The sequence below is a fragment of the Sceloporus undulatus genome, chromosome 5 (genome assembly GCF_019175285.1).
Source record: "Sceloporus undulatus isolate JIND9_A2432 ecotype Alabama chromosome 5, SceUnd_v1.1, whole genome shotgun sequence".
NCBI lineage: Eukaryota > Metazoa > Chordata > Lepidosauria > Squamata > Phrynosomatidae > Sceloporus > Sceloporus undulatus.
Window position 1 is genome coordinate 160,157,272 of NC_056526.1, and position 13,318 is coordinate 160,170,589.

At 38.0% G+C, this 13,318-nt stretch overlaps 1 protein-coding gene across 3 annotated transcripts in view; it reads left to right on the plus strand.

Moving 5' to 3' along the window:
• PRDM5 (PR/SET domain 5) overlaps positions 1-13,318 on the plus strand; it is a 106,500-nt gene that overhangs the window by 43,831 nt on the left and 49,351 nt on the right. For 2 of the 3 annotated variants that reach the window (XM_042466454.1, XM_042466456.1), the window contains one exon: positions 1,188-1,345. In XM_042466454.1, coding sequence (XP_042322388.1) covers positions 1,188-1,345 — 158 coding nt within the window. Of the gene's footprint in view, positions 1-1,187; positions 1,346-9,445; positions 9,541-13,318 lie in introns of all 3 variants that reach the window. The other variant, XM_042466455.1, reaches the window with a different exon arrangement.

Sequence of the window (13,318 nt, forward strand, 5' to 3'; positions counted from 1 at the left end):
TAATTTTAAGTAATTATCAACGTTCTTAAAGCGAGAGGGTCTGAGATTCAACACAGCTTCCACTGTGCTGGTATCATCTCAGATGGACTTTAGCCATCTTTGTGAGTTTGGATTGTATGCAGAGATGGAGCCTTATGATGCTATAGTGCAGTTGTTTACACAAAGTAGTTAACTTGGTTTACTTGGATTCAAGATGATAGAAATATTGACAAGAGTGGCACTGCAGTCTTAAACTGTTTCTTGTAATGCTTGCTTCCATGTAAGTGCTTGCAGTTGGTGGCTGCCTAAAGCAATGTATCATTCAGCCTATGTGTGTTTCAGCCTTTATCTACAAGTCAAATACTTTACAATTAATCATTTGTACAATATCTTCTTGAAAGTTCCTTCTCCTTAACATACAACCCTATCTGACCTTGTATACTCTTGACATTTCCTGAAACTTTATCAAACTGGTTTAAAAACAAATCCTAGTAAACTTATTGTATAATGAAAGATAATGTAAGTGATGCATAAATGACTTGTAGAGATGACAGTATTCATGGACTGGCAAAGAAAGTTATTATAGTAGTTGCAGGAATTACTACTACCGTGTCTGATTAGGTTAAAACATGGCCCGATCTTTTCAACATGATAAGCACTGTTGGTTTTTTCTGCTGTTTCCATTTCATTGCAGAAAAACAAACTGCCATTGCTTCTTAGAGACAACTAACTATCCTTTGATGTTCTAGATTAGAATGCTGTAGTGCTAGATTCAACTAGCAACTGAAACATGTAAACTTATACATACCAACTGTTTTTTCTTAAATATGAAAACAAATATGCTATGTGTATTGTTAATTAAGTTTTAAAATATTTAAACTGCCATTTTTTCACATTTGTTGTCTGGCAACAGGCTTTGCTTCTTTGAAGTCATTCTCTTTTGATTTAAGCTAATTAATCAGAGTTTAGTTTTTGCTGTGATTGTTGCAAAGAACGTGCCAATTTCTCGAGATGCGCCATGGCTTATTCTTTATGAAGCAACTTAACTGTGTAACGTAAAGGGCATTAGATGTCTTTCTAATTGGTTTAATCTTAATTGGGTTGACTTCATTGCAGAAATCTTTCTGAGAAGATGGCTGTCTCTGCCTTTCATCTTCTACCCCTGTATAAACAGGAGATTAAATGTCCCCCCCACTCATTTTCTGCAGAAAAACGCCCCTACACCTGCGAGGTTTGCCATAAGTCCTTCAAACGACTTGATCAAGTGACTGCACACAAAATAATACACAGTGAAGATAAACCCTATAAATGCAAGCTTTGTGGAAAGGGATTTGCCCACAGAAATGTTTACAAGAATCACAAGAAGGTAAAAAAAAGCAAACAAACCAAAGGCAAACCACTCTGCTGTTGTTGTTTACAGCTCTGCCAGGCTTAGATTTACAGCTGTTGCTCATTTCAGTGATAGATCAGTACGCTTTGGCATGCTTAGAAACATGAGCTTCGAATTTTGCAAAATATATTGGTTAGTGTTCTGCAAATAGCTCAGATATTGAGATGATAAACAGGTTATTGTTTGGTGTTTCTTTTAATCAACCCAAACTAGTTCTGTTGAGTAGGTTCTTTGTTTTGTTTTGTTTTAAATTGGAAACCTATAGTGATGTTGCAGTCATTCCATATCTTTTTGACTACTGAGAGAAGGATTAACATTTGAATTGCATTTCAGTTTAAATGCTAGCAGCGGAATAAACTCTACCCTAAAAGGATACTGGAACTTCACACTCAACCTCCACTAAGAGACCCCTGGCTGTGTGATTTAAGCTCCAATCTGCCTGTCCTAATTTCGATAATGCTTGTCATTACTGTTGACCCTGGGTTACTTTTTCAATGGCATGGCTGCATCCTTGACTGCTTCTGCTTCTGCTTCAGAACTGCAAAACTGTAAAAAAATAATCTGGCTGATTTCCTGCCTGGTCTTCGGTACCCTGTCGCTCTTTCCTTCTTATCCCCCACCCAACACATGATGAAACAGATATACCAATACTTAGTATTTTTCACAGTTTGGCTCATGTTATATGCCATCTGGGAATTTGGCACCGGATCTTTGCACCATCTTTTGTATTTTTAGCCATAAATCATATGAAAGTAATAATAATAACCAGAGCTTCTTGCGGGGTGAAACAATGATGACTGTTCTTTCTAACGCAGACAGGATGCTTGAATCTGTTGAAAGACAGACCAGCTTGCATACACAGCATGATCATAGCTTGCATATGTAATGGATTTCTACACACACACACACACACACACACACAACTTATAAAGTGGCTGCATTTACATGAAAATAACACAAAGACTTCTGAGCAGTCAATTCTGAATATAAAGAAAACAGAAAGGAAAAGCTTTTTTTCTTTCTTATTTTATAGTTCTTAAGGAAAGCATTCATTAAAATTATCTAAGTGTTTTCTCATGACCCAAAGCACAATCTAGACTTTGTGTCTGAAAATGCTTCGCATTCATTTTTAGAGGGCCATAGTTCAGTTATGAAAGTATGTCCACAGTGGTGTGTTTTCATGTTTGAGGTAATAGCATCTTTTATTATGAGCTAAAATGGACTTAGATTCTGGAATGATAGGTTTGAAGCTTATTAACAGTATTGGACTAAGGAGATGAAGAGTGGATGGGCTTCTGTTTCTGGTGTTTACTTTCCCCTCAAGTTAGAAACCTTGTGCTCAACCAGTGTACTCTCAGTTTACAAAGCAGAACATTTACTTGGGATCTTTTAGGGATAAATCCCATTGCTAGTTAGAAATTGTTGTTGTTATGTGCCATCAAACGGATTCTATTTATGAAGACCCAAGGTCTAGCTAATTACCCATTCTTTTCAATAGTCTAAGCAACCAACAGACATAAGATGAATGACACACATCAGCTAGTGGTTTGCCAAGGGACAACAGCCCACAGTCCAAGGGACAACAGCCCACAGTCCATCAGCTTGTTTAAACAGAAAGATGACAGAAAATATTCTGTGTAGATAAAGAAAATATTTATTTATAGAAAGCTTAATACCTTTATATTGTTAACTTTTTTTGGTAAATTTGAGTAAATTTGAAGAGAGGCCGTGTAGTGTAGTGGTTTGAGCACTGGACTATCTATGATTCTGGAAAACAGGGTTTGAATACTCACTCAGACATGGATACTTATTCCGTGACCTTGAGCAAGTTATATTCTCTTAACTACAGAGGAAGCCAAAAGCAACCCCCCTCTGAACAAATCTTGTGGAGGGGAAAAGCCATTATTGGTTCGCTCTAGGGGTGTCATAAGTCAGAAAAGACTTTAGGTCACACAACAAAAACAACAAAATAAATTTCCTGCTTCTTTAAATTATGTAGACTGAGAAAATGTATTAGGTTTGCTTAATTAATTCTGCACTTGCAGGCTATAGTGTGAGACAAAAATCAAATAAATCTATGATACTTGCAAACTGTTTCGCTCCTACTCTGAATTTTTGCCAGGTTTAGGCACTTTCAACGTATGAGTATTTTGTTCAGTCTTAGGAGCTAAAGATTCTTAAAAAGTAAACAATCCTCCCACACCTTCCCCCCAGTTATTTCATATCTGCAAAAAGTATCTAAGAATTAGTACCAACAGCACGAAATGAACTACAGTTCCTCTTACAGAAGTCCGAGTTTCTTAAGGTTTTTCACCCCTTTAAAATCCTTATGGTTTCAGAAATAAGACTGTGGAAGCATGATAGCAGTGTGGACTGAAAGCTCAAAAAACAGGTTGCAAGTAAAAATGAACTGTAATTCATTCATCTTCTATAAGTTTTGTAGCTCTCTTAGTTTTAAGCCTAGAATGGAAACATTACACCTTCTTTGTATTTTCACATTTGAAGTTATCAATTTGAAGTAAGAATATTTCACCCTAAATATACAGCATCCAAGGGAAAAATGCTTGGTGATTATGCTGGCTGTGTAGAAATAAACAAGTATGGTATACTGTGGCCTATAAATTCACAAGCTGGTCATTTCATGGGTCATCTCCAATTGAGAGAAGAGTGCCAATTGTCCAATTTTGGTGGACAAGAGAAAGAGCTGCATACAAATCTCCAGCTTACCTAGTACAGCAGCATAGTTTCTGAGGATTAACTGATTTGTTGATGCAACTTGCAAAGATTCTCTAGAGCATCTCTGTATTTACTTAGTAAGCTTACTAATTAATTTACTTCCCTCGCAGTTGTGTTGTGTTGTGTGTGTGCGCGTGTGTGTTTGAATGACAAGCTGTGGGCAACCTTGATTGGTATTTAACGCATAATGCTTAATGATATCACCAGGGACTTTCCTTAAGTTTTAGATTTTGGTCCAGAAACCTCAGGGCCAGGGATGACCATTAACTGGCAACCCTATTTGTAACTGTTAGTGAAAGCAGATACTATATGTAATGATTAGAGCTACATTTGTTAGTCATGATCTCTTCCAACTCTATGATTCTATATGTGTTTGGTAACTGTGTAGCATTGGAAATGTTGCAGAAGTAGATAACCAAAAATACAAAGGATGAAGCCATTCACCTATGACTAAAGACCACGGTGCTTAGGATGAGTGGCTTGTGGCATGATTAACCAAGGCACCTCATCCTGGAGAAATGGGATGAGGAATGTCCTTTCTTGGACCATGAGCTATCCCAGAAAAAAAAAAAGGCATGTACATGGACCTGATAGATGGTATAATTTCAGGATACTTAGATTTTCTAGGTTTTTGCAGAGCAAGGATCAGCAAGAGGACCTAATAATTGAAAATCCATAAGTTTTTTCCATTTGTCGACAAAGGAAACATTGACTCAGTGATTCAGTTCCAAAAGCTAGAACCCCCCGAACAAGACAAAATTGCTCTTTTTTTATTTTCAGACAAAGAGGCTTCTTCATACACCTGTTGCGCTAATTACAATTTAAACAGTAGAATTCTTACAATCAGAACAGAAATACATGCATACATTTAAAACTGCATCATCACTCCTTACCTCCCCCTCCGTAGAATTCGTGCTTTTCCCTTCTAGCCTTGCTTCTGGATGTCGCCTTATCTCAGTAGTTTTATGTTATGTCTTTCTACTGTGCCACGCTCTCCACTCGGTTCAAATGCACTCACTATTCCTTTGCTCTCTAGTTTTCCTAAACTCCAAGCCTTTATTTCAAAACCATCTCTTTTCTGCTGACAAAAGTGACTCCATCTTTCTATAGTTTTTATATTTCAAAAGGATTTCCACCACAGTAGATGAGTGCTCATGGTTTGGAGAAAGTAAATTGTAAATAGACTAGACTGGTCTGATCCATCAGTCATCTTTTTCTATTCAGTTAATGTCACATGCCTTCTGGGATTATATATGACAAATGAATCTGTCTAATTTTTAAAATAAAAGTCTTTGTGCATTAGAGACTACCCTTTCTCCCACATTTCATTCCTGCACTTTGCCGCTTCTAGCTTCTCCCTCCAGCCACAGCCTGGTTCTGTTATCAAAAGTAAGCAATAATGACTGCTGTCTCCCATGCTAGTGAGGCAATACATCTGTTCCAGGTTTGAGTCTGAACTTTAAAGGAGCTATCCAAAGTGCTAAACCTCATCCCTAAAACAGGCTCACAGACTTAGGTCCAAAACACACTGCATAAACAATCCAGTTTGAGACTACTTTAACTACCCTGGCTCAGTGCTAGAGAATTCTGGGAACTGTAGTTTTGTGAAACATTTAGCCTTCACTGTCAGAGAGCTCTGTACCACAATAAACTACAATTCCCAGGATTCCCTAGCACTGAACCAGGGTAGTTTAAGCGATCTCAAACTGGATTATTTCTACAGTGTGTTTGGGATCTTAGATAATCCCTTTACATTACATACTAAAACCTGAAGTGGCTTAAGTGTTTCACTGACATGGGAACCCCCAGCCACCACTGATGGTAAATAAATTGTACTTTGAAAGTCACTAAGGGGAAAGGTTCCTAAAGCATCAAACTGGTGGGAAATTGGTCTGCAGAAGGGCAGGTCCACTTCCCCTCAGCTGTTTTTTTGTTGTAAAATTTAGACCATAATCTTTTAAATGTGAAACAGATGTGTGATTAGACACGCTGAAGTACCTATCAACATCTAATTTAGCCAGTAACCACTAGGCCTGAAGTATCCTCCCAAGTAACTGTAATCTCCTTTGCTGTCATTTTGAATTTACCCTCTGTGTAATTCTTCATTTGTAAAAGGTCAAGACCTGTGGTTCAAGCCTGTTTATATCCTCAGATAATCTTTAACCTGGCTGTAGAAGCAAGTGATTTGTAGCATCCGAACATACTGTACTTTCCTTCACTATCATTACAGCACACTTCCCAAAGTGTCTGAATTTTGACACAGAAAACCATTTACATAGTACTCAAATTGAGCTTTTTTTGTGTGAGATTTATTTAGAAGAAATCCATAGATTAGTAATAACGCATCTTTGTTACAAAAAACCATGTATTTTACATTTTGTTTTGAATCACTGGAGGTCAGTTTTGGGGGATTGGTTGGGGCAGGAGAAATTACTTAGGGTACAGCCCTGAAGGGGTGGCTTCCAGCTGCTCCTTCCTCGGCCGGATTAGGGCCATGGCAACCTCATGCTGTGGCCCTGATCCAGCCTTCCGAGGGTGCAAAAAGGAGCCACAAAATGCAGCGGCGTGGCTATTGGTGATCCTTCGCTGCTGCATCATCTGGATGCAGTGCCAGAGGAGTGTCATGATACCGTGTGTCATCTGGAGCACAGTGTCAGGGTGCCCTGAAGGACGGAGTTGGGCATACGTCATCAGGATGTTGTGCACAGACTCTGGCTCCCAGGCTAGCCTTTCAGGCTGATCTGTACAAGATTAAACAGTTAAATATTTAGTTAATACTAACTTGAGTTGGTTGAAAGTATCTCAAAGGAGCAAAAGCAAGATTATGAAAAAGGAACTGTCTGAAATAGAAATAGAAATAGAAAATCCATACTACTTAGCTATGTGTCATAAAATCATCTAGTTGATCCATAAGTTGCAATATTACCTCTGTAATATTAGTGATGAATGATACCCCAGATATGTATATTTCCAAGAAGAACAATCAAAAGAATTTTAGAATTAAAAATTTTGTTTCATGTTGTTATGCCACCCTATAATAAAACTGTCTCAGGGTGGCTCATGTCATTAAAAAAATAACCACAACAATAAGAAAAGCAATGCAGTGAAAATGTAAAAGGCCTTGAAAATATTAAATTACATTAAAAACATAAAATACTTTGGGAGAAGAAAAAATATTTTCATCATGCATTAACACATAATAGCATGGATATCGGGGGAGGGCACTCCATAAAGGGAGTCAAGCAACTGAGAAGGCCCTCAGCCTTATAGGCAGTCCCTCCCTCTCCCCACTTTCAGTCGTTGGGGGTACTTTGAAGCTGATGTAAAGGCTTGGTCAGATACCTATGGGAAGAGAAGTTTCTTTAGTTACTTTGATCTGAAAACATTTAGAGCTTTGGACACCTGGAAACAGACTAGTTGCAAGTGCCGTTGATACCAAAACCACTGGTATCACATGATAGAGATCAGCCTCTGTTAGCGTCATAGCTATTGACTTGCATAAGAGTGAATAAATGAAATTTCTGAACTGTCTTCAGAAGTAGCTTCAACATGTGTTGGATCACTATCCAATGAGGAAACTATTGCCAGGCTATCTGAGCAAATAGAATTGCAGCTGGTATAAAGTCCTTCTAAAGTGGTTCAAGTGACAGTGATGGACCACAAATTGGACACTTGATCCTTAAGGGAAGGGGGATGTGGCCCCCTTCAGAGCAGTTTGAACACCACTCATATGAGCAAGTGGGCCACCAACATCACTTCCATGAGTGAGTACTGGTTTGTTTCCATTATCCTGTTTGCATTCCGATCTCAGGCACCATGTTTACTATCCACCTAGGTTAATTTCTTTTAAAGGAAGATAGAGCAGCATGTTTGTGACATTTCAGCCACGTGCCCTTATGACCTACAGATATTACATGAAGATGCTAAAATAGGATGTAGAAATAACTGCAGTCTCATACTAAGTAATTGCCATGAATCTGAACAATAACCCCTAGCTAATACCATCTTTAGAGAATGGCCTTCAGGTAAGTATGGAACCATTTTAAAACAGTGCCGCCAGTTCCCAATTCAGTCAGCCTCTCATCATTTATTACCATGCCAAAGAATCTTTGTCTGTTTGTCTACTGTGAGAAATGTTTAGTCTTCCTGTCTTGTGGACCTAACTGCTTTTCCTTTAGGGCTGTTTCCAGAAGCCAGTAAATTTATATTTTCAGGCAGTAGCCCATCTACTTTGCAAACAACTTTGGAAACATGATTATGTTTCCAAACTAGCTTGTCATAGAGAATGGGAGTTAGTTATGAAGAAAATTTGAATTCTGCTGGATGTAAAACTAGTGAACACTTCCCTGAATCCTTATAACCACAATCAACAACATTCTGTCTGCATTTAACTGAGAGCCAATTTGAATAGTACACCTCACATGTGGAGACTGATAAAATGCACTTATCCTTTTGCTCTGTGTGGCAGGCATACATTTTTAAAAGCCTCTTACCCTGCGCATTGGCTCTGACTTACATGATCTCTCTAAGCCAAAGGCAGCAGGATGTACCTTGCTGGCGTGGAAATCATGTACTTACTTTGGCAAAGGCATGGGATAAGAAGGTTCTAAACATTTATTCCAATGACCTGAACTATAAACTGGACCTGATCATTCTTGCAAGGTAGCAACTGTGGTTATACTCCTCAAACTTTAATAGTTGAGAACTAGCAAAAGCCCCCAAAGAGCTATTAAATGGGTCAGCAAGCAATACTATTCTACATCTATTCCAAATGAAACAAAACAACTTGTTTACATGATCAGAGAAGCAAGATTTGTTTGTTTGAAGGATGGTACATCTGAATTAAGAGCTCTATGTTTATATAGGCTACAACTTTATGTTCAAGAGCTACATTTTTTTGTACTGAATTCTGCTTAGATGTGCATCCATCTCTGACTAAGATTATGTGCTGTTGTTTTAGAGGTGTATTGACTTGATATGAGAGGCCTAGTAATTTAGGGGCATTTCTCATGTTTTAAGGCTTATAACTTCACTATAATATCTTATCATATAAAAGAACCTAGACCTAGACAAGTTAGTTTTTGGATACAGCTTCCAGCATGGCTACTGACTATACTCACTGGGTAGTTACAGGAGTTGTATCCAGAAAGTAACTTTTATAGATTTTGAAAGTTATAGATGTTGAGCCTGTTTAAGGAGTTGAAGACCAGGGCAGCTGATCACCTATCAAGCACAAAGTATGTTTTTAAATGGGAGGGAATTTAAAACAGGTGGAATTTTAAGTCATGCATGGTGCCAGATTAACAGCCCCAGAGACTGAAGCCTTCTATTTATCCACAGAACAGATACAGCACAGTCAGCAGCAGTGCAAGCTTCCCCACAGCAAAGTATCATCCAAATCTCTCAGCCCTCTTCTGGAGGATCCACCTGTTGAGGTGAGAAGGTAGTTCAGTGTCTTTATATACAGACATGATTTGGCTTTTCTGTTAAAAGAGTCATGCCAGTAGTGTTGCCAATAATATGAATTTTGCATAAAAGCCCAGCAACTTCATAAAAATGGCTTCCAAATGAAGTGCTGCTTCATAGCAACACGGTATTTTTCTAGAGGGGGAGTTGCCATGTCGCCTGCTGTATATTAACAAAAAATGACAGCTGAGCAGTTTAGAATTTTTACATTGTTCTTTCTACTGATTCAAATCAGGAGGCAGGAACAAGCCCCCTTGAAATCCTACTACGTGGCAGGAAATTATGTGCTTATGCATGTGTAGGAACATTATTTCCAGATATGGAACAGCTAAAGTAGCCTTTTTGTCCCTAATGAGCCTTTTACATTGTGGAGGTGGCAGATTGGTAATGTCTATGTTTTCCTCTCTATATATAAACTTATAATACTCTATTCCCCCCCCCCCTTTTTTTTTAAATCCTCCTTGAAAAACTTCAAAAACATCTCCCCCAAAGGCTAGGGATGGCGTGCAGTCATTATTACCATATACACTCATCCCCCCACATTCACTGGGGTTAGGGGCACAGGACTTCCATGAATGTGGAAAAACTGCAAATAACAAAAACACTATGTTTTTACCTGAGAGAACACCTCTCTAGAAATGTCTAGATCCTTGAGTTGAACTCTGTGGTCAACATCTGCCAGACATTGACCATAGAATTGCTCTGGAGGAGCTACAAATGCCTAGTGGAGTGTTCTCTCTGGGAATCTTAAGGTCTTCCAGTGTGACTTTTGGTTAAAGTTGACCATAGAATTGCCCTGGAGGAATCTGCAAAAGGCAAAGCCACAAATGTGAAGGAATGAGGGCATTACATATTATCATGAAGAATTACTTTATTTTTGTTTCTCTTTTGTGGGAAATAGTGTCAAAGGTAGTTCCAGGTTCATGTAAGTAGAATGTATCACTGTAAATTCCTCATCTGTCCCCCAGTAATTAATTTATGTATTAATTAAATAGTAATAAGAAGGAAGAGGAGGAGGAGGACTAGGTAACAGTAGCACAGTTTCTGGGTAGATGAGACACTGTAGATAAAAATCACTCAGTTTAATTTACTGATGATCTGTTGGCTGACAGGTATTATCAGGATGGCCTCTCCTCATTCATTCCATCCATAGTTCTATGATAGTAAGCTACAATAGGTCACAATCTGTGTGATCTATCAGCGTTTTCAGTATGAATGTGCTTCCAATGCATTAAATCAGAACAGCAAAGCACATATCCTTCTTCTTGAGGTCAGAATAATTGTAAGACTTTAATGTAAGGCCAGTGTTTGGATAGTTCAGTTTTACATTTTAATCAGTATTTTAAATAGTGACATCCAAATTAATTTTCTCCTTGAGGCTGCCACTGAAAACTTAGGAAACTTTAGGTAGTGCAAAATACTGCAATCAGATTGATTTCTGAGTTCATTTTGCTGATCATATGATACTAATTTTATTCCCTCTGTGCTGGGTTCTGCTTAATTTCTGTAGGTAGTCCAAACTACTTGTACTTACCTACAAACCCTAAAAAGTTCAGAATGAGATATTTGAAGTGTCATTTTTTGTCCCATATGGCTGTGCTTGTCCATTTTATCATTCATTAGGGGAGGTCCTAGTATGTGTCTCATTATGATTGGTTGGGATGTAGGAGAGTGCCTTTTCTATTGTGCTATTCCTTCCATAGGGAGGTTGAATTTGATCCATTTGTCTTAATATTTAAGCAAGCTGCTCAGACCTTTTTATTTCACCAGGTTTAATGTCAAATCATTCTATCTTTGTTTTGTTAAATCAAATAAATTGTAGAAATTTTGTGATTTTTAAAATATATTTTATGCCAAAGTGAAGCATTTCTGCATTAAGTAAACAAAACATATTTGTCTAAATAATAATGTAGAAATAAAATTGCAGAAAATGCAGGGCATTCTTCATGCTTGTTTAATTTCAGTAGCAAAATTTCATTGGGTGGTAACTAGTGATGCCATTCTGTTCATAGAAGGGCTGCCATTCTTGCAAATGTACCCACTAATGGGGTGTGGTGATGAATTTCTCATTCTCCCAACAACCCTAGTGACCCTTAAATATACTCTGAAGGATTGGGGATCCCCTGAAACAGTATAGATCTGTACTAGCCCAAAGGGTCAGCTACTTGATTGAATATCCTTCTATTTATTTACCACTATGTGGATGTTTGATATATTGATTTTAAGGCAGGTAGATTTCACCAAAGTGCAGTGAGATTGCTTGAAAGTGTATATATACATGTAGATTTGAAGCAAACTATAGAAAGACAGACTTAGGGTCTAAATACCCAAAAGGCACCAGATCCCATCTGATTTTGGAAACTAAGAAGGTTCTCTTCTGGTTAGCATTTGGATGGGAGACCACCAATGAATACCAGGTGTTGTAGGCTACATTTTCAGAGGTCGGAACTGACAAAACCACTTCTGAGTATTCCTTGTCTCAGAAAACCCTATGAAATTCATGGGGTCACCATAAGTCAACAGATGATTTGAAGGCACACACATATACACATAGACAAATAGATGCCATACCTTCTAACCTTTCATATATGAAAACTAGGATATGTGTGACCAAGCAACATCAGAGTGTGGTACAGATGGCAAAATTTATTAATGAGGAATACAGACAAACTAGGAGAGGCTGCACCAATTTGCTTTTGCCTATGTCTATAGGAAAGGGAAAGATTCCACCCCTATTCTCCTTTCCTACCTGTTGAGTTAATGAAAAGCAAACTACTTTTTCATTTTGAAATCAGTTTGTAACAATTAAAGTAAACTGAGGACAAATGAATTGTTATGTGCTTTAGTCTATTGTAAGTTGCTGTGAGTCCTGAACACAGGAAAAATATGGGACGATGATGATAAGGGAGGCAAGAGAAACTGGGACATTTCAGAAATAGATGAAAAAGCAGGACTACACAGGATTAATTGGGGATGTCCTTGCCAAATTGGAACAGTTAGGAAGTATGACAGATGTACATACAAGCACACACATACTCATAGAGACAATGAAATAATTATTTCTTAAATGTATGTACTAATAGTGTCTTAACCACTTTTTTAATGCAAAGGTGGAATTAAAATGTAAGAAATAGTGCAGATAGTGTTTTTGTTTCTTTTAAAATGTTTATATGTGTGTAGAGGGATATCTAAATATGTATGTATGATCCAGTGGGGTAAAGTGGGTGTGTTCCAGTGAACTCATTAGCTTTTGTATTAAAGCTAAACCACAGGCGAGTTCAAATATCATTTGGGGGTTTTTAATAAAGGAAACAGTGAAAATGATAAAGAATTTGGAAATAAGTACTGTTTATAGGTTTAGGATCTGAATAATTGATAATACATTGTCATAGTTTACAGTTCATTTCACCGTAGCCCCTGCTTTCTGTTTGGAAACAGATTGAGAATTTGTGTAGCGTGTTTATTTTTTACTTGTAGGCTAAATCTTGCTTTTGAATAGGCAATCTGAGACCCAGTGAGATAACATTCACTGACACAACCGCGCCTGTAAGATGGAATTGGTAGGGGAGATTGCTGCTCTCCCAATTGCAGTCCACAATGGTGCCCACAGTACACCCCAGAAACTTGCTCTGGAGGGCTGATGAAACATCCAGAGTCAAAGTCTGAGTAGCTCTGATGGCTATGTGGTGAGAAGGGAAATGGGAAGCAATTTCTGTTGTGCAGCTGCTGCAGTGCTGCTGCAGTACT